Source organism: Numenius arquata, chromosome 5 (genome assembly GCF_964106895.1).
Source record: "Numenius arquata chromosome 5, bNumArq3.hap1.1, whole genome shotgun sequence".
Lineage (NCBI taxonomy): Eukaryota > Metazoa > Chordata > Aves > Charadriiformes > Scolopacidae > Numenius > Numenius arquata.
The window spans coordinates 46389169-46409033 of NC_133580.1; the positions used below are offsets into that span (position 1 = coordinate 46389169).

Sequence of the window (19865 nt, forward strand, 5' to 3'; positions counted from 1 at the left end):
GTGTCACTGGTGATCCAGTTGCAATAAAAATGGCTTTAAAAACAGAGCAGCTGTAGAAATACTGGTGTACTACACATTGAAGCAAGGCCAGGAGTGGCTACCAAGGTAATTGCGGGAGGTGGAGCACACGACACATGAGGAAAGGTAAGTAAAAGGGTAAGGAAGTGTATCTGATACCAGATTATAGAGTAGATGGAGCTGGGCTCCCCTTGGAAAGGGACAGCAAAAGGAAAGGCAAGAGAAAAAATGCAAAAAAAAACCCCACCCAAATTTAAATCAATTTAACAGGAAAAAAAATACAGTAAGGGTGGTCAGACACTGGAACAGGAACCCAGAGTGGCTGGCCAGTCTCCACCCTTGGTGATCCTCAAAACTCAACTGGATGTGGCTCTCAGATCCCTGATATAACTTCAAATTTAGTCCTGAATAGAGAGTTGGACCAAAGTCTTCCATGAGTCTCTTCCAGTCTAAACTATTACAAGTTTATAACCAAAGGATGAGAAAAGATGTAATGGGAATGCTTGTTAAAGATTTCCCTTTCTGTTAAACTGAGTTTTACCTCGGAAAACTGAATGGTCTTCAGGGAAATTCTTTGCAAACCAATGCACTTCTGTCTCTATCACTTGTTATTTTTGACATATCACTGCTTCTGGAAACCTACACAAAATTCTCCAGTGTAGCTGGAGAAACATTCCTAGGACCCTTCTGAGCCCCAATGCCTGAAAATGGAGCAAATCTTAGGAAGAGTCTTCCCACACTTATACAATACAAACAGTGGTGTTGGTCTTTAGCTGGTCTGTATTCTGTACCACTCAAGGTGAACATCTCATAATAAAACCAGTCCTGGTCTTAGAGCTCCCTAGAACCAAAGATCCCATAGTAGTTCAAATACCATAAAAAAAGAAATGCTCCCAATGAGTGGAAAAAGGGTAAATGTTGCAATAAAGGCTGAAAAGATGATCCAAGGAACTACGGCACACTCAGCCTTGCTTCAGTCCCTGGGGAATTAAGGAGTTGAGTCCTCCTGGAACATTTTTAGGAATATGGAGGAGAAGGGGACAGGGGACAACCAGCATGAATTTAACAAGCAGAAGTTATGCTGACGATCTGATTGCCTTCTACAACAGCATGACAGGATTTACAGATGAGGGGAAATCAGTGGGTGCCATTGACTTTAGCAAGGCTTTTTACATGCTCTTCCACAACATTCCTGTATCCAAGTTTGGATGTCACAGTCTGGATGAGTCATCAGCTGGATGCGTAAATAATTGGTTGGGTGGTCAGGTTCAGAGGGTTGTGATTAATGAATTGTACCTAATATGGAAGCTGGTAACAAGTAGAGAACCACAACAGGGTCTGTTCTGGGACCTCTCCTGCTTAGCACCTTTATCAATGACTTGGGGGAGGTAACAAAGCACACTCATGCATGCTGCAAATGACACCAAACTAGGGGGGAATAGTCAATACACTCAAGAACAGGAACACAATCCAGAGGGTCTTGACATGCTGGAGGAATGGGCTGACAGGAACCTGATGAAAATAAGTAAGGAGAAATGCCAAGTTGTGCACCTGGGAAGAACCTCTTGCAACAACACAGACTGGGGACTGACTGCCTGAGGAGCAGCTCTGTGGATAAGGACCAAGAGCCTTGGCAGACAGCAAGCTGAACATGGGCCAGCCGTCTGCCCTGAGAGCAGAGGCGGCCAACAGCCTCCTGGGCTGTATTAACAGGAACAAAGCCAGTAGATTGAGGGAAGCGATTATCCCCCTCTACACAGCACTCGTTAAAACTACATCTATACCCCACACCCAGTTTTGGGCCTCCTAAATACAGGAAGGACACCGATAAACCGGAGTGAGTTCACTGGAGGCCACCAAGATGGTTGGGGCCAGAGCACTTGCCCCACAGGGGGAGCTTAATGGAGCTTGTTCGGTCTGGCTGAGTGACTGCTTTGGGGGGACCTAACAGCCACCTTCAATACTTACAAGGAGGTCACAGAGCAGAATAAGTTGCCCTGAGAGGTTCTGCAGTCTTGGTCCTTGGAGGTTTTCAAGACCAGATTGGATAAAGCCCTGAATAACCTGGTCTGATCTCAGAGCAGGTTACTGGGGCAGGAAGTTGGACCAGAGACCTCATGAGGTCCCATCCATCTTGAATGACTCAATGAAATACTGAACAGATGCAATATATATATTCCATGGTCAGGACTAACAGAGTCAGTCTCTTATTCTAATCACTAAGAGTGGAATGGAATTGAGTGAATCAGAACAAAATCAGCATTAAGTGTAAAATACCAGTATATTTTCAGTAAGTGACAGCGCAGAGTTTTACAAAGCCCTGGGAAAGCACGGCTGCTGTTCCTAACCTCAGGTGACAAGAAGTCTGCATCCGGGCTATTGTAGTAAACCGCCCTTTTTTTTTTCTCCCCCCTAACATGTCTGTTTTCCAAGCTGAATATTTTAAGAATCAAGGCTGCCTGTGATCATATCTAGCCAGCTTAGAATGAACACTGATTTCTTTGCTGCTTCTTTGATCGAAGCCAAGTGGTTTTCTCATGGGTAATAAGGTCACAGGGTTAAAAGAGCAATATGACAATTACAAAAGTTAAATCTATTGCCACTACAGACAGACACACTACCCAGGGTCCATTAGCACGTAGTACAGAATGGTTATCACAGGTCACTGACACCAGTTCACTCTAATGGCTTTTCCTGTGTCCTTATCAATCCAGTGCACAAAGTGTCTCACCCTCAGCCTTTCCCTATGATCTCAGTGCTGTGTTTATAGCTATCTAACTCCACCAGGCACCAGTGGGTCAGCCAAGTCAGCAGACAGTGAGATATGCCAGGACACAACGATGGGACAATCTGCAAAGTGTCTGAGATGAACAAGGATTTACCAGAGACTTCGAGAAGGAAATTTTTTCCACTGTCCCCCCACCCCCTCAAAAAAAAAAAAAAAAAAAAGTTTTAAAGTTCCCAAGGACACTGAGGGAAAACTTTACAACCCTGATCTCAAAAATAGAAGTAAACCACAGACTTTCCATGGTACAGTTTGTGTTTCAGTATCAAATAAAAGAAACAACTAGTGTTACAAAGAGAAAAAAGAGGTTTTCATATGAAAGAGAGGGTTGGGTAGCTCTTATTATTTGAATTGTGGTTCCTATAAGAGGCTTTCTCATCTCTTGAAAGAAAAACTTCAATTGTTTTGCCCCGTTACCAAAGAACAAACATTTTGGTGGGGATGCTGGAGCCTCCCCAGAGAGGTGGGAAGGGGGCAGGAATGACAGGCTGCGTCACAGCCACCATGGGCAAGCAGACGAGCAACTAGCCTGCCAATTTAATAGCCCACAGAGGCAGAAAAAGGAGAATTAATGCAGGCAGCACAATCACCAGCACACTTCTAAGATAAATTAAAAAAAAAAAAAAAAATATTAAGTGGAGGGCTAAAAGGAGACTAATGATCCACTGCCAGATTTACGGCATCTCCCACTTCGAAGGAAATCTGCTCGGCTTGGAGATACAAAGTGGTGTTTCCCATCCTCAGCCGAACAGTTCACCTTGAGTCCCTGAGCCGATGAATCCCTGCACAGTTTCTGCAATCAAAACGTAGCAATTTAGCAATAAGCAAAAGTAAACCTTTGTTTCTCCTCCTCTGCACAGCTAAGAGATATAAAACATTATATTCTTCTCTAAAACTGGCAAGCAAAAATATACAAAGTGGATACAGTCTATGCACAATGCATGCATCTTAATAAAGGAATTTAAAGACATTTCTGCATTGATTATTTTTAAAAGGGGGGGTGGTATTATTTGTTTTACATTTTTGTACCTCTCCTGATACATTTTGTGCATCAAAGCAATTTTAGGGTTACAGAAGCTTGGGGTAAAAGCAATAAAGCAGATAAAAATGTCGGTGGCAAGATACAACAAATTTATAGTAAATACCTGTCAACTGCTATTTATCTAAATTATCCAGCTCTGGGATTCTCCAGAAATACTTCATCAACTAGGAAGAGGCAGCTACAGTTTTAAACCTGTATTTACATCAGAATCTGCTTTTTTTTTTTTTTGGACACTTGTTCTTTACCCTAAAATGACCCCTTTGTAGCTCGGATCAAAGAGCTGGGAGTGTCAATACCAGTGTCTTCATGAACATGTTAAGAACCTCAAAGTAATTGGTAACCAATTAGCATAAAGCTAAAAAAACCCACCTAGCTAAGGCAAACCCTAAATGAGTACTAACAGGCAACAACACTGGCTGAAGCAGGAGCTTAAAGGACTTAAATCATCATCAGCTGCCTTCTAGACAACTTCTTGGGAGCATGCTCTGTGCAAACCACTCTGGCTTTTTTTTTTTTTTTTTAATTCTTTTTTGCTCTTCATTCACTCTTTGCTTTCTGTGTTCCTACAGCTTACAGGAAACATGAAACAAAAACTGCTTTTCATTTTATGTTATGTAAAGCAAAGCAATTCCATGTCTTGGCCTTGAAATACAAGGCACCCAACAGCTGTTCAGATGCTCCAGCAGATAAACCATCTGGCCCAAACCTCACCTTTCCTAATTTATTTTGGATATCGATCAAAGCAACTTAAGCATTACATAGACTTTGGTCAAAGACAACATAAAAGATAAAAACGTCAATGGCAAAATCACTTCACTGAAATATTCTTGTTTCTTCTTTATATAATAATATTACCATTTTCAACAAACTTCTCTATTAACTCAAGGAAAAGATATACCTGATACCAACAGCCTAGCAGCCTAACCCCACTGCAGATGAATGTCCTTAAATAGCACATCACTGCTCAACAGAAACTAAGAAACTAAGTGAGGTTTAGTGTTTAACATCAGCTAAAACTAGACACAGACTTTGGCCAACTGACCAAGAAGAGCAGGACAGGCCCCAAGACTCACATGTCCTGGCTCTGCTGCCAGCACCCCCTGTTTACCCTTTTATATGATGCCCCTGGCATCTGAAGAACCACCATATCCATGGTTCCAGCTAGTTTGTTTTTTTCCAATTTTCCTAGGAAAAGGACAGCATACATTTGTCTAGTAGTACCAGGATTCCCACCAAGACACCGAGGTTGTTAGCGGTTACTGATTCACACCAACTTGAAACCAAACCTGTCATCTGAAAAACTTTTTTTAATGCAATTCAGAGTGTATTTGCTGCATGCAGAAACCACAGACAGGGTAAGGACTTGTTGTTCTAGGCACTGTTCAGGGATGTAAACCCAAATCATGAAATCAAAGGGTTAGTTGAGCAAAGAAAGGCTATCCATGTGTACAACTCCATGTATAATAAACAAATACACTCTTGTGATGTTTTGTTCAATATCTGCAGTATTCAAAGCCTCTCCTACGCCCATTTCTTCCTCAAGACGCTCTCGCCCAGGCCGTTTCTCACAAGAAAAGGAATCTCAGATGAATAGTCCCATAAAGCATCCCATCAGAGCCTGTCCTCCCCAGAGCTGCCACCACGCCAAGGACCAACTCTCAATTAACCCCCGCCTGACCTTCCTTCACTTTCTTTCCCCCTCCTCTGCCCTTCCTGAGAAAGTTCAGTATTTCCTGGAAAAGTCTCCTTGCCTGTTTGATATTGTACTTCGCCTTGGTTGCTGAAGGAAGGATTTACAGGTGCCTGGCCCGCTCTGTAAGACCATGACCGAAGGCTGACCTCCCGTTACAATATGTGAACTTCTGCCCTGCTGATAAGGCTGGCAGATATGAGTAGGATTTTTCAAATAATCCTTTGGGAATTTATAAGCAGCACAGCCATAAAACCGAGGTGACTGGAAGGTCGATTTCACTAAAAATAATAAATATCTCAATGTTTATTCAACATGGGCCTTTTTAACTGCAGGCCAAGCATTTAGATAACACTATTGTAAATGACAAATATTAGGATTTTTTGGTAACTATTACATTATGATCCTTCCGTCTGACACTGATGTGGCCATTTTCCCTCAATGCTTGCTGGATCTCTGACATTGTTCAACCCAAGTTGGGCCTAGAAAGCCAGGACAGGATTCGATCACGGGTCAGGAAAAGGGCAATTTTCTCTTCAGAAGCCTTTACTACAGTCAGTTACCTTTTTCTCTTGCGCCCGTCTCATCAACACACCTTCTTTAGAGTTCTGATGTATCTTTTTTCTCATTACTAGGGCTACTGGCTGAAATAGAGAAGCAGTAGGGGGAGAAGGACTGAATGATCGCAGCTCAGGATGGGGACAGAGGACGCTAACTCACTGGCATGAAACCCCTGCACCAGGTCTAACTCCACCATCACCAACTCCACTGCACTATTCCCACCTCAAGCAGAAGACAATCCCATCCAGATCCACAGAGCACTGCCCATGAAACCTGTCTTCTAGGAGTAGCATTTCCCTAATACACTTTGGAGGACCAATTGCTATTTCAGATTAAAAAGTAAAGCAACAAGACAACACCAAAGCCCCAATATAGAAATGAGACCATTTCAAATGTGCAAAAGTGTTATATCCACCAGTGAAAGCTCTTCATCCTTTTCATAAGTTTTATGTATAAATACACAATTAAATAAATACCCTTGCATTAAACAAATGTACATAAGTTACACTAATAGAATTCCTAATTCTGTTTTCATTATACGTATTCTTCACTGAAGTTTCTCCAAATAAAATGATACTTTGAAATCCACAAAGCATTTCAGACCAGTTGTAATCTTCAATTAGCACACTCCCTGAACCAGGCTCCCAGCACCGGGTTTGAGGAGGAGGTTTTTGTCCAAGATAAACAGAGTAACACATTTTGGGTAGGTTAACTTTTTAATTCCAATAAAATATCATGACAATGTAGCCAAATTACATAATTATTAACAGATGAGTGCACAAAAAGATTTTATATAAGTGTTTTTTATGACAATTCTTTTCCTTTCGCAAATTCATTTGTATGTATTGCTGGAGAAACTGGCTTTAGAAGTGCCTTAAAAACAATTCTCTCACAAGCCTGGCCCCACTGTGGAAAGGGAGGAAAGCTGCGAACAGAGTGCTCCTTTCATCTGCTGCCTGGGCTTCAGATTGCCCAACCGCAGGAGAAGAGCCCTCTGAAAGCTCTGACTCTCCAAAGGGCATTAAAGAACGGATGCAAACAACACAGGTTCTTTGGGCGCACAGATGCAAGACTCACATGCTGCTGGAGGCATCTTAGAAATTAAAAGTTGAAGGGTAAGGTACAAACGGCATCTTATCTGCCCTTGTTATAAATAAGTAAAAAAATCAATACCTTACATCCTCATAATGCCTAGGAGAAAACGTAGCTCATCTAGCAGCCTACATCTGCAGAGATGGGAACTCTCTTGAAAAGTTCTCAAGAACATGACACTGTTCAGAGTAACACTTCTTAGCATTAACCAAACACAGAACGCTCTCAGTTTGGCCACATTTTTCAGTGCACACAAAGCCTAACTATTGGAAAATTGGGAGCGATACAGTCAAATGGTAGATTTGGTGGGATGGCAGCAAATCTGTTCCTGTCAAACAATGTCTGAAGAGCAGCAAAGTTCTCCTAAGTGCAGCAAACAATACATTTAAAACCAATTTCTCTCCCCACCCGCAACTCCTCCATTTGTGCTGAATAATGAAGCTACTGTGGTCAAAGAAGAATTCTCCGAGGAAAACAGTATGACCAAGAAATACGCATATTGTAAAACCAGGGTTTGCAATGTTTGGAGAAAATATCCCTTTATATTTCTGGGGCCTGCATGAAGTAACTGTGTGTTTTTTACCAAAATACATCCATCGCTGGCCTGCTTTCTACTTCAGGTAACGCACTTCCTAGGTAGGTGAATGTTAATAAATGTTTTGCAACCACCTCCTTCCAGCAGCATCACTAGAACGAGCCGCACCCCATTATCTTCTTTAAACCACAGTCCAGTGTCAGCACCAGTCTCATAGGCAGCACAGAGCTACTTACCAGGACAGAGTATATGTGCAGGCACCGGTACACCGGTGAGAAGTCCACCAGGTCCTGGGCCCCAGGCACCTAAAAGACAGCAGGAGATCAGTGTGAAATATGCAGAAAAAATATCAGTAAGTGCAACTCTAAAATATCACATATAGGTAAGTGTAACTCCAATGCATGCGGGTTCAACGGAGTGACACCAACATTTCAGGTATGTAACAATTAGATTGATTATTGGTATCTACCTATATCTGACTATATTTAATTTTTTTTTAAGATTCTCGAAGTAGGAAAATGTCGTTTAATAATATTGCTCTCACTCCATTTACGTTCCCCTAGGAAATCACATTGCAGTATTTGGCCCGCTGTTAGCCAGCCTCACAGAGAGTTAACTTAACCATAGGGTTAAATGCAAGTTCAAGCATCCTGGCACAAGCTGTTCTGGTACTTATGCAACGGGGGGGGGGGACAGGACTAAATACTTATTCTCTAGATTTCTAGTTTGATTTCTTTAAAAGCACCAATTATTTTTTTATTATTTTTTTTTTCTTAAAAACACGCCACACAGACTCCAGCACCTTTCAACAACATAGTGAGTCTTGCATAGGGACAAGGAAGCACATTTTTGAAGGGTGGGACAGAGGGAGGGAGGGCAAGAGGAAAGATCAGAGAAGAAATTTGCATACAAGAAGCTTGTGTCCTTTGGATATGTTCAAGCCAACACAGCATTAAGCTTGTTGGCCAAGGCATAAAGCTAAGGCAACCCTCCTTCTCCCCCAAAATCCAGAGAGGAGGGGAGTGTTCTGTTGACATGTGGTGGAAAAAAGGGGAGAAAGATGAAAGGGACCAATGGACAGGCCTGGGAAGCATGTTTATTTTATATATTTTTAATTATGCTAAAAAGGAGCTAGGATGAAGAAGAGAGAAGTTTCTAGGTGGATGAGGGTATGCAAGCCTCAACCAACGCTGCCCAAAGCACCTGGGGCAAGCGGTCCTCCTCATCTAAAGCAATGGCTTCAAGCAGGGGAGTGCAGAAGTTATGGGCTGGAAAGGGAAAACAGGGTCTTTTGTTAAATAGCCTCCTGTGTAATGTGGAACTGGAGATGTTAAAGAATCTCCTTTATGCAAAGAAACCCAGTACTCAACACTACATATGTTCTTGCTAAGAACTGAAACAAGGAAAGCAGCTACGGAGATGGACAGAGCAGCAACACACGGTGTGGGAGCATCCCATCCCACATTACCAGCATTGCTCCAAGACCCCCCAAAACTTGACAGTCTCAAGCTGGCGGTGTAGGGAGAGGAAAACAGCCAGCTCAGCAGGAACAAGGCAAGAAAGAGTTGTACTGGGGTACGGCACAAATCTGCTCATCCATCTCACTGGGCTTTCCCTGTCCCCCCTTGCAGTAAGCACTCCACTGTGCCATTTGAGCAGCTCTTACAGATGGGAAAGGTTGGCTCACCACGAAGGAGGAAGGTTTCCGAGCAAGTGATGTGACTCACATTGCCTGTATAACCCTTTCCACGTCGAACCCAGCTGTTCAACAAGCCCCAGCTGAACCGAGGGCAAGCAGCTGTGAAGCACAGCTCACTGGTCTCACTGACATCTCTTACCTTTTAATAAGACTATATTTGACAATTGCAAACACTAGGCAGCAGTTTGATTGTGTTAATGCCAATTTTATCATGTCTTCCTGGTTATTTATTTTCCATTTGCAGTCTCCCAGGCCTTCTAATGTTCCCTAAATAGGTCCCAAATCCAGATTTCAGCTAGTTTGTGGATACAGATTTTGTCTTGCTGTATTCCTCTCCAGCATAAAGCGTAATTGGTCTCCAGTTGGTAAAACAGTAAAACACTTCTGGCTCAGGAATCCCCGATTGCAAAACTGCTGGAGATCACTAAAGCAGACAGGAAAGTATCGGTGCTCACTCAACCCAGCCATCCTCCAGCGACCACCATCAGCGCAGGGAAGCTGGACTGGATGGACCCAAGTCCACCCTGTGTTTTTCTAAGGGAGGAGAAATCTGTCATCTCTTCACAACATCATCAAAGCAGATGATGTTTTCCTATGAATTTGAATTCAGGATCAAACGGGTTTGCTCCTCTTGGATTTGGGACACTAGTTGAACATGGTCCATGGAGAAATATTTCTGATAAAGATTTGTGAAATCAGGATATTGCCAAAAACAGAGTTTACTCCCCCAGAGAAATTCTTTCAAAGCAGACTGCAGCATTTTCACAGTCTCTGATCTTCTGTAAAAACTTTTAAGCCCACACACACGCTCACAAAAAATATGCTGGACTATTCTGCAGAGTTAATGTCTGAGACATTAATAGCTTTAAAATTGCTAATCTAGGTAGAACACTATCAGACATGGAAACGCAAGTCCTGGACCACAAGAAAGCTTCTGCAAACAGAAAGACGTGCACCCAAAACCTGTGCTAGGATTTTATGCAGGGTATAAACCTACAATATATTTTAAGGAAAAGAACAGACCACCTCTCCCACGTATAGCCATAGCCCTACAACAGAAGAAATAGTAATCCTATCATTTTAAAATCTTTCCAGACTAACCACTATAGGCCACAGAATAGACAGAATGTATGAAATTATCTTTGTGGCTACTTTAACATGTTGCACAATTTAAACATTTCTAATATTTAGATATTTAGACATATCTAAAAATTCAGGCTTAGCACGTCCCCTTTAGCAGTGACTTGATTTTCTTAGCCAAAGCTGCACTACCAGTGTTCAAAAAAGTAAATAAATCTTTGATTTTTGAAACTTGACGTTGAAATGAGAACTAGAGCTGCCTCAACAACAGGACTGATTACTCCCCTGACATCTCCTCTTCAGCCTAGCCTAATCTTTTTTTTTTTTGTTTGATTTGCAGAACAAAGAATTTATTCATCTTGTCCAAAATTTTCCCAGTCCACAAAAGATCAGCTTCACAAACCTCATTCCCAAACCCTTTATCTGGCACACTCCTGGTGCTGGGAACAGAGGCAGACCTGTCAGTCTCCATAAACAGCCAAAGCCTCTTTTTGCAAGAATGTTTTCAGATGGGTTAAACACTACCTGTAGCAGATTCAACCCATAAAAACCAAGTTTTCAATAGAAATGTTCAGCTGTAGCTGCCACAAACACGAGGCTGGCCCAGAGTTAAGGGATGCCCTGATCTGGCTTCAGACAAATTTGTGATACAATGGTTTGAATCTCTGATCCTCGTTTGTTTTTGATGTAAAGACATGACACAAGCACATACGTATTCACTCCTCTTTCAGTGAAGGAAAGAAAGCCTCCAGACTTCAACAAGAATTCAAGAGAGGTGTTTTATGAACCATCTAACAGGCTCATTGATTGACATACATGGATGCGCTGTTCAGAGAAACATGAGCACACACGACACCGCACCCCCAAAGGCTCAAGTCCAACAGAGGACATTGAGCAGGCCGGGTCTCTTCACACAATGCACACATTGCAGAAAGCATCCATTCACCTTAAGGAGTAAAACTCTACTGCTCAAAGCAGTGTTGGTTTTGCACTGCACACAGCTCTGGAGTCCTCAGCACAAGACAGCCATGGACCTACTGAAGCTGGTCCAGAGAACATGGCAATGGTCCAAGGGCTGGAACACTCCTCCTATGAGGAAAGGCTGAGGGAATTGGCGTTGTTCAGTCTGGAATAGAGAAGGCTCTAGGGAGACCTTATTGTGGTCTTTCAATACTTAAAGGGGATTTATAAGAAAGGTGGAGACAGACTTTTTAGCAGGGCCTGTTGCGACAGGACAAGGGGTAATGGTTTTAAACTGGAAGGGGAGAGATTCAGACCAGACATAAGGAAAAACTTTTTTACAATGAGGGTGGTTAAACACTGGAACAGGTTGCCCAGAGAGGTGGTAGATGCCCCATCCCTGGAAACATTAGGGGTCAGGCTGGATGGGGCCCTGAGCAACCTGATCTAGTTGAAGATATCCTTGCCTGTGACAGGGGGGTTATACTAGATAACCCTTAAAGGTCCCTTCCAATCTAAACTATTCTATGATGCAACAAATCACATCTAATCTCTACAGGCACCAGCAGCTGGGAAGCACTTCATCCCATGCTGAATGGAGGTATGGAACAAACCGTGCTGTAGATTTGCTACATCTTATGTTGTCTTGGTATCCTTTGGCTGCCGCAGTGTGACCCATGGCTTAACCTTAGGGAAAAAAATACTGACTGCATTTGCACAGTCTAAAGGATGCTCAGGATACTACGATATTGGAAGTGGCCAGATGGTCCTGCAGAGTAACTGATCTCACTCTGGCTCACATTATAGACAACAGGCAGACAGCTTTGTCTGGAAATAGAGAGGTTTCTCTCAGTGTCCAAGATGTTTTCTGCATAGTTACTAGTGGAAGCAAACAAAAGGTAGAGGTTGATGGCACCTAACAAAGCCATTTATCAGGCAAAGTCAAGAGAGTTCTCTGGGGTCTCTGCTCCAGCTCCCAAAACTTTGTAACAAATCTACATGCACTTAGAAAATTACAGCTTATTCCTACAGCCAGGTCAACCTGAAAGAATGCCAGAAGCATGATGAATTTGGGCCACACCTCACACCTGCTGATGTCCTGAGTGCCAAATTCCTTCTCCAAATAGAAAACTGTCTGGAATTTGTTGATTTGTTCTTCAAAGACAGTTGAGTAGCTGTTATTCTGAAGTGTGATGTCCTTCCTTAAAATTTCCCCTCCTCCCACAAAGGAGCACCAGGGAGTCCAATTTGACCAAACCACTTCACAGACACCTGACCAGTCTTTTTTGGGGACAAGAAAAAATGACGCAAAACGCAGGCGAGTTTGTCCTGCTGTATTCAACAAGATCACAAAAGAAAAGTCACTGAAAATGAGAAGAATCTGTATGAGCTTTGTAGTTTTCTAGATGCTTTTTATTACAAAGGAAACAGCTGGCACAAACTGAACAGACTGTGGAGCTACTCACTGTGAAATGCAAATTCTCCTACTGAAACTTGACATTCATAAAAACCGGATTTAAGCCTTCTCCCAGCTCACTTTACAGCTGTGCCCGCTTCCTCGCTCTGATTACAGTGGGAGCTTCCACCTCAGAGAAGCATCTGTACTTAAGTGGGACAATAATGTCTCCAAACTGGACAGCACTAATGGACTGGAGAACCACATCTCATATTCATCTTCTTGAATGCATCTGGCAGAGCTCTCTTCTACTCCAAGCAAGAGAATGATCCACACTAGAATACATGCAACAGTGTAAGCAAAATTCTTATGCTATTTCCTCCCCTTCAAAACTTTTCCTGTAAATTTTGCTGCAGGAATGAAAGGATTGCTCCATATGAGCAAGGAGCTCATATATGGAGCCCCATAATCATGGGCTCTCTAGAACAGTTCATCCAGTTTAGGTGGAGAATGCCGTAACATAGCCTGCTGAATGGCGTCGGATATTTCTTAGAGGCGGGAAAAAAAAAAAAAAAAAAAAAAAAATCTACCCCACTTTTTCCAGCCACCAGAATCTGGAACTCTCCTGCCTAGACTTAATTAGAAATACCTAGGACCATCCTGTTTTCAATTCTGAGTAGGAGTGAGTGCGAGGTGCCCTTCGTTCTTCCCATTCCATAGTCAACCAGTCATCGCTGACTTCCAAACAGAACCCTGCAGTTACTGGTTGGCATTATTGGCTGTGAAAGGGCAAGAGCAAGAGTTACCAGCGCAGTCACTGGATGCTCCAGGATCATTTAATTGTCTACTGACTTTATTCTACAAGGGGCTGCCTTTGCTTTCTCCATGCTTTCTTGTTAGAAGTATTCTGTATTTTCTTGAGAAGTGTAAGCCTCAGCAATCTTGGTGGGAGGCAGAGAACAGCAAATGACACATGCCCAGTTGTTGCAGTACTGTCTTTCTAAGCCCAAAAAGGCTTATTCAGTGCTCCAGAACATGGAGGCTGTGCAGGAAATGATATGCAATTCACTTGCACCCAGGAAACTTAATATTAACAATTTTAAGCAATGAGGATTAACTTTGGAGACTCAAATCCCATATTAATAGTATTCCTGCATAGACAAGATAATCATAAGGAGAAAGAGTGACACCAGAAGATGAAAAGGTAGGAACCAACTATGAAAAAAAATTTTGCAGTGGGCCTGTAACTTCAGAGAACCCTTACCAAAGAACCTCCCATTAACATTTTCCATGCCCGGTTTTGGCAAGGATGGAGTTCATTTTCTTCAGGGCAGCCCATATGGTGTTGTGGTTTAGATGTGTGACCGAAACAGTGCTGAAAACACACTAGTGTTTTAGCTATTGCTAAACACTGCTTATGCAGCATCAAGATCTTTCCCTCAGCAAGTATGCTGAGGCTGAGCAAGAGGCTGGGAGGGGACAACGCTGGGACAGCTGACCCAAACAGACCAAAGAGATATTCCATACCATGTAACACCATGCTCAGCAATAAAATTGGGGTGGGGGAGAGGTGTAGTGCTTTTTTTAAAAAAGCAGTCATTGTTCAGACACTGGCCAGACATGAGTCTGCTGGTGGGAGGTGGGGAGTGATTGCCTTTACGTCGCTTGGTGGGGTTTTCTTTTCTCCTTTACTTATTAAACTGTCTTAACCTCAACCTATGAGTTTTCTAGCTTTTGCCCCTCACACTGTCTCCTCAATTCTTCTGGGGGCTAGGGGGTGAGTGAGCAACTGGATGGGGGCTTAGCTGCTGGCCACGGTCAACCCATTATGCACACATGACACTCCTTCAGATTTAGAATCATAGACTCATTTAGGTTGGAAAAGACCTTTAAGACCATTGGGTCCAACCATTAACCTAGCATGGTCAGGTCCACCACTAAACCATATCCCTAACTGCCACATCTACACATCTTTTAAACACCTGCAGGAATGGTGATTCAAACACTTCCCTGGGCAGCCTGCTCCAGTGTTTGATAACCCTCTTGGTGAAGAAATTTTTCCTAATATCCAATCTAAGCCGCCCCCTGGCACAACTTGAGGTCATTTCCTCTTGCCCTATCATTTGCCACCTGGGAAAAAGAGACCAACCCTGACCTTGCTACAATCTCCTTTCAGGTAGCTGTAGAGAGCAATATGGTCTCCCCTCAGCCTCCTTTTCTCCAGGCTAAACAACCCCAGTTTCCTCAGCTGCTCTTCATAAGACTTGTTCTCTAGACCCTTCATCAGCTTCATTGCCCTACCTTGGACATGCTCCAGCACCTCAACATCCTTCTTGTAATGAGGGGCCCAAAAATTTAATGGCCCTATTTTCAGATGAGAGATCCATTTGTAGTAATAAACAAACCATTTGCTTTCCAAGAAGGAAAAGACACACACACTCGTCCACCCTCCAGGGGCAGGAACATGGGAAAGAGCTAAGCTCATCAGGAACCAAAACCTACTCCTTCCTTTCCCCCCCCACCTAAGACAATACTGGGAAAACAAGGCAGAGGGTTCTTTGCCATAGGGCTGCAGAAAGCCAGGGCCGAGCCGAGACGGGGCTCCCGCGGGCGCTGCCCCGCCGCGCCCCGTTTCATCACCACGGACAGCGGCCGCCGCTGCCCCAGCCCCGGTCCCGGCCCCTCCCGCCGCCGCCGCCTCTGCCCATCCAGCCGCTGCACCGCCGGCCCCGCCGCCGGTTTGATTGCCACTTCCTACCACCCCGGCTTTAAACGCGCCGAGATCTGCCTCGAGATGAGTTACATCAGTTTGATGAACGGAATTAAGAGATTTCTCCCAACTGCACTATAGAAATTATTGTCTTTTAAATTCTTCCTCCTTAATGTTTACCTTATACCTTTCAAGTCTAATTGAAATTCAATTCTAATTTCTAATTCCAATTGACTCAAATATTGCATGCTCCAGAAGTAGTGCTACTTTTCATACTGCCACCTGGGTTTGCAAGAACCCGTGCCACAGAAGTGAGAGATTTTTAGAGTGAGATGGAACAAGAGCTATTGAAGGACCAGATTTTCATTTTTTAACAGGGAAATACCAAAATAGTTCTATTCAAACAATGTTTGATTTCAAAAAACGCGCCCTCTCGACTCATTTTTCTTTTGTTTAACTTCTGCTCTATTTCCATCTTGATGTAGGAGTAAATATCCCACCCACATGGTTTCAGTGCAGCGTCAGGGGTCTGGGTTGTACACTACAGTTTGGTCCCCGTGAAGTAAGTGGTGATCTTAGTCTGCTTTCGAAGTGCGGCAGAGATGACAAGGAGGGGCACGACATGGGCACAGAACCACTTGAGCAACTCACACTATTTTAAACTTCAGAAACTTGTTCTTAGTCCTATTCTCTGGCTGGTCATGGACTGTCAAGCTCAGGGCAACAAACACTACCCAATTCAGTTACTGGTTGTAGCTAAAAATACCATTCTCTTGGCACAAGAGAGGCTTCAGCAAATAAGAGAAAAAGCATCCAGCATGGCAGATAAAACTTGCTAAAAGGCTGAATGCAAGACTGCATCATAAGAAATGAAGAACACATCAAAAAGCTCAACACCTCATGACCTACACTCCAATTAGGTGTCTCCAAGCTGCCTTCCCTGAAACACAGAGGGACAGGGCTCTATTCCATTTTAAGCACCACAAATCCAAGATGTCCCACTGTATGCACTATCCTCTAGCACAGAGAAGAAAGAAGAACCAACACCATCGGCAAGATTATGCTTTGTGATTAACAAAAACAACTGACCGACGGTCTGAGGAAGCAGCAGCAGAAAGGGAGGCAAAAAGAAGTGAGAACATCAAGGAAATAGAATTGCATTTAAAAAATTCTGTCCCAATGCAATCCTTTCCAAAACAAAATATGTCTCTGCCACCAAGACAAACGTTCCCCAGGAAAGGCCAAGTATCTCATACGCTATGCAGCAATTTATGTTTTTTTAAATGAAGTACAGACACCAAACTGCCTTCCCAAATAAGCACAGAAATGCAACCCTTGAGCTGGGGGACAGAAGACATGGGCTGTTCAGTTCTCATACAATACTTGGTACCTCTGCCTGAGCCTGCTAATGAGAATAGGGACAATATTGCGAAATAACCCAATACTGAAACACACCCCATGTTCTACAGCCTATTCTGCATCTTTATGACACACTGCATGGCAACATGAAAGACTTAGTAAGGTGCAAACACCATTTGAGACACTACTGATCACCCCCAATCTGTCTAGTCTCCTGGACTTGATGTTATACAGTTACCTCTTCATCCTCATCCTCATCTTCAACATCCAGGATACCAGAATCTTGCTCAGACATGGGGCTAGTGTTTTTTACCTCCAGATCTGAGCTTGCGCAGACTTCTTTCTTGGACTTCTTCCCCCCGCTTATCCTGGGATGCTGTGATACAATATTGTCCAGGTTTCTTTGCTGCTGTGCCTAGAAAAAAAGCAGATTTCACCTTTTATGATAGCATCCTCAGATTATTATTTTTTTTCAGCCAAAAGATGTAATCAGCCATGAAATATGACAAATGAGACAAAATAAAACACACACTTAATGGAACTTCAAAATGTTATGTTTTTCCTAACCCAGATATTCCGAAGAAACAGAAGATTCATTTCAGAACCATTCCAGGGATTATGCAACAATACAAACAATATTCTGACTCTTCACAAATCAAAATGCCAAACCCATCATACTGTCATATTGATCTATTTACAGCACAGATGCAGAAATATTAGCCCATAGGCCATGTGGTGACTGTCACAGGCTAAATTAAAGGATGTACTTAACCGTTGGATTTGTTCCTCTTTTCAACCCATGTCAGCACAAAACATTCCACATCTGGACCCCAGAGGTTCCTGAAAGCATTTTTGTGGTACCCCAGGAGAGCTTAATTGTACGCTGCTGATGTACAGAATGAGCTGTAAAAGGTATTGAACCAAGGTTCGCTCCCTGGGAGAAGCACCAAGATTCAGGGAGCACAACACATGGACTCAGTGGAGCTCCCTTGTACTGCTGTTGATACATATTCCCAGGGCTTTGGAGTTTGTTTGCAGCAGAGGTCAATGTGCATGCTCTGCTGCAAAAACTCACTTGGTTCTCTCATTGTTACCGAGCACAATATTTGACAGCAAAAATGGTTTAGCCCCAATTGTTCAAGAGAGTTGACCAAGAACTTCAAACTGAAGGGGGAGGGCAAGGAGAGGGAATGACGTAGAGACACTGTTCTCACCACAAGTGCCGAATTATGGCCAAAACAAGGGGGAAAAGGCCAAGCCAACAGATATGTGGTTCTGCACACGTGAGCTTATGCTCTGGTGTAATTAGAAATTAAACACTCTGAAAACCTGAAATTTATATGTATGCACAGATTTATAGGATCCCTCCCATATTTTTCTATAATTTTTTTATATTTAAGAAGAAACGTATATGGAAGTGATCCAGATGTCTTTCTGAAAGTGCAATTTTAGATGGTAGATTTCCTTTTTAAAAAAGAATGAGGTTTTTTTATGTATTTCAGTTATTATTATAGTCTCTGTTTCTAGCAATTAGCAGTACAATCCAAATCAAACCTGCCTCTGAGTATTTTATTGCTCCTCTGGAACAGGAGACAACTGAGGTGGCGAGAACCATCCTCTGCCCCACACTAACAGGACAGCCTGACTTAAGAAGAAATACTAGAAACCGTTGTCACTGAAACCAACTGTGCTAGCAAAACAATGGAGAATTAAAACAAGTGGAACCTACCAAAAATAATTAGGGTTTTTTTCATATCTGAACTGCAGAAAGTATAAAGCTCCATTTAGAGTGCAAACCTTCAAAATTATTTCCTTTTAAACACTTAGAAGTATTAATATCACACAAAAATAATTTATGAGCAAGTTTTATTTTGACAGCCTCTCTCAGCTCAACTCCTTTTGAAGACCTCCTTGGGAAGAAAGACCCCATCAGAGACCGATCATTTGTGTAGTTTCTAGATCTGAAGAATATTAAAACCCAAGCACGGCACAGATATCCCAACCCCTGCAAAATTCACTGGGCTCTACTGCTGTGAAACAAAAGTGCCCTTCACACTGTGAAAAATACAATTGGCTTTGTCTTAATTGCCAAAATTGGCAATTGATAGTAAAATTAAATATATATACCCGACACAGGACGTGGTTGCACCAGGAACCAGAGCCTTACATGATTAGCAGCCCTGAGCCATGCCATAGCACAATCTTGACCTCTAGTGGTTAGAAAGTAGTATTATCCTTGATGTTTACTACAAGCAGTCCTACAAGAGAAGTAACAGCTGAGAAAGGGGACTACCAAACAAGCATATTAAGAAGATCTCTTAAGGGATGAGTCTCAACAATAGGGATTTTTGCAACAAAGCCACAGGAAAAGGTCTGTGTGAACACTGCCGAAGACAAATTTTGCTAGCAACGTCAGTACTTGAAGCAACTGGGGGGAGAGTGGTATTTTTTGCATTAGAAATCTTGAACTTCAGAGACAACTCTATAGAAAGACATTGCAACATCATATAAAGAGAATTAGGACTTCAAAAAGGGGAGTGAGCATTTGGTCCTTCTGAAGCCCACACAACAAAGAGATTCGAGGCTCGATTCCACTCTTAGATACGCCCATTTATGACATAAGTTACTCAACTGAAGCGTAATGAAGTTATAACACTGAACCCACTGGAAATTATACCAAAAGCAAGCCCACTGTACTCATTAAAATCTCTCAAATTTATGTAATCTTTTTTCCTCTAGAAAGGGAAGAAATCAAAGAATGGGAAAATGCAAAGTTTTGGATAAAACTTTGTGCTTTAAACGGATCATTAAACAGGGTGTAGCAAGATCACAGCAGAAAAAGTGGTCATGGGAGAGGAAAAATCTGGACTAACAAACTGAAGGATGCTGCTGCCAGCTCTAAACCTCACTGCTGAAGCCCTCAGCATGTAACATTCAG

The 19865-nt window shown here is 42.7% G+C and overlaps 1 protein-coding gene across 5 annotated transcripts in view; it reads right to left on the reverse strand.

The window, feature by feature from the left end:
• EXOC6B (exocyst complex component 6B) overlaps positions 1-19865 on the reverse strand; it is a 305171-nt gene that overhangs the window by 138298 nt on the left and 147008 nt on the right. For all 5 annotated transcript variants that reach the window (XM_074147112.1, XM_074147111.1, XM_074147109.1 and 2 more), the window contains exons 7-8: positions 17166-17342; positions 7960-8028 (exon numbers count right to left, since the gene is read on the reverse strand). In XM_074147112.1, coding sequence (XP_074003213.1) covers positions 7960-8028; positions 17166-17342 — 246 coding nt within the window. The remainder of the gene's footprint in view (positions 1-7959; positions 8029-17165; positions 17343-19865) is intronic.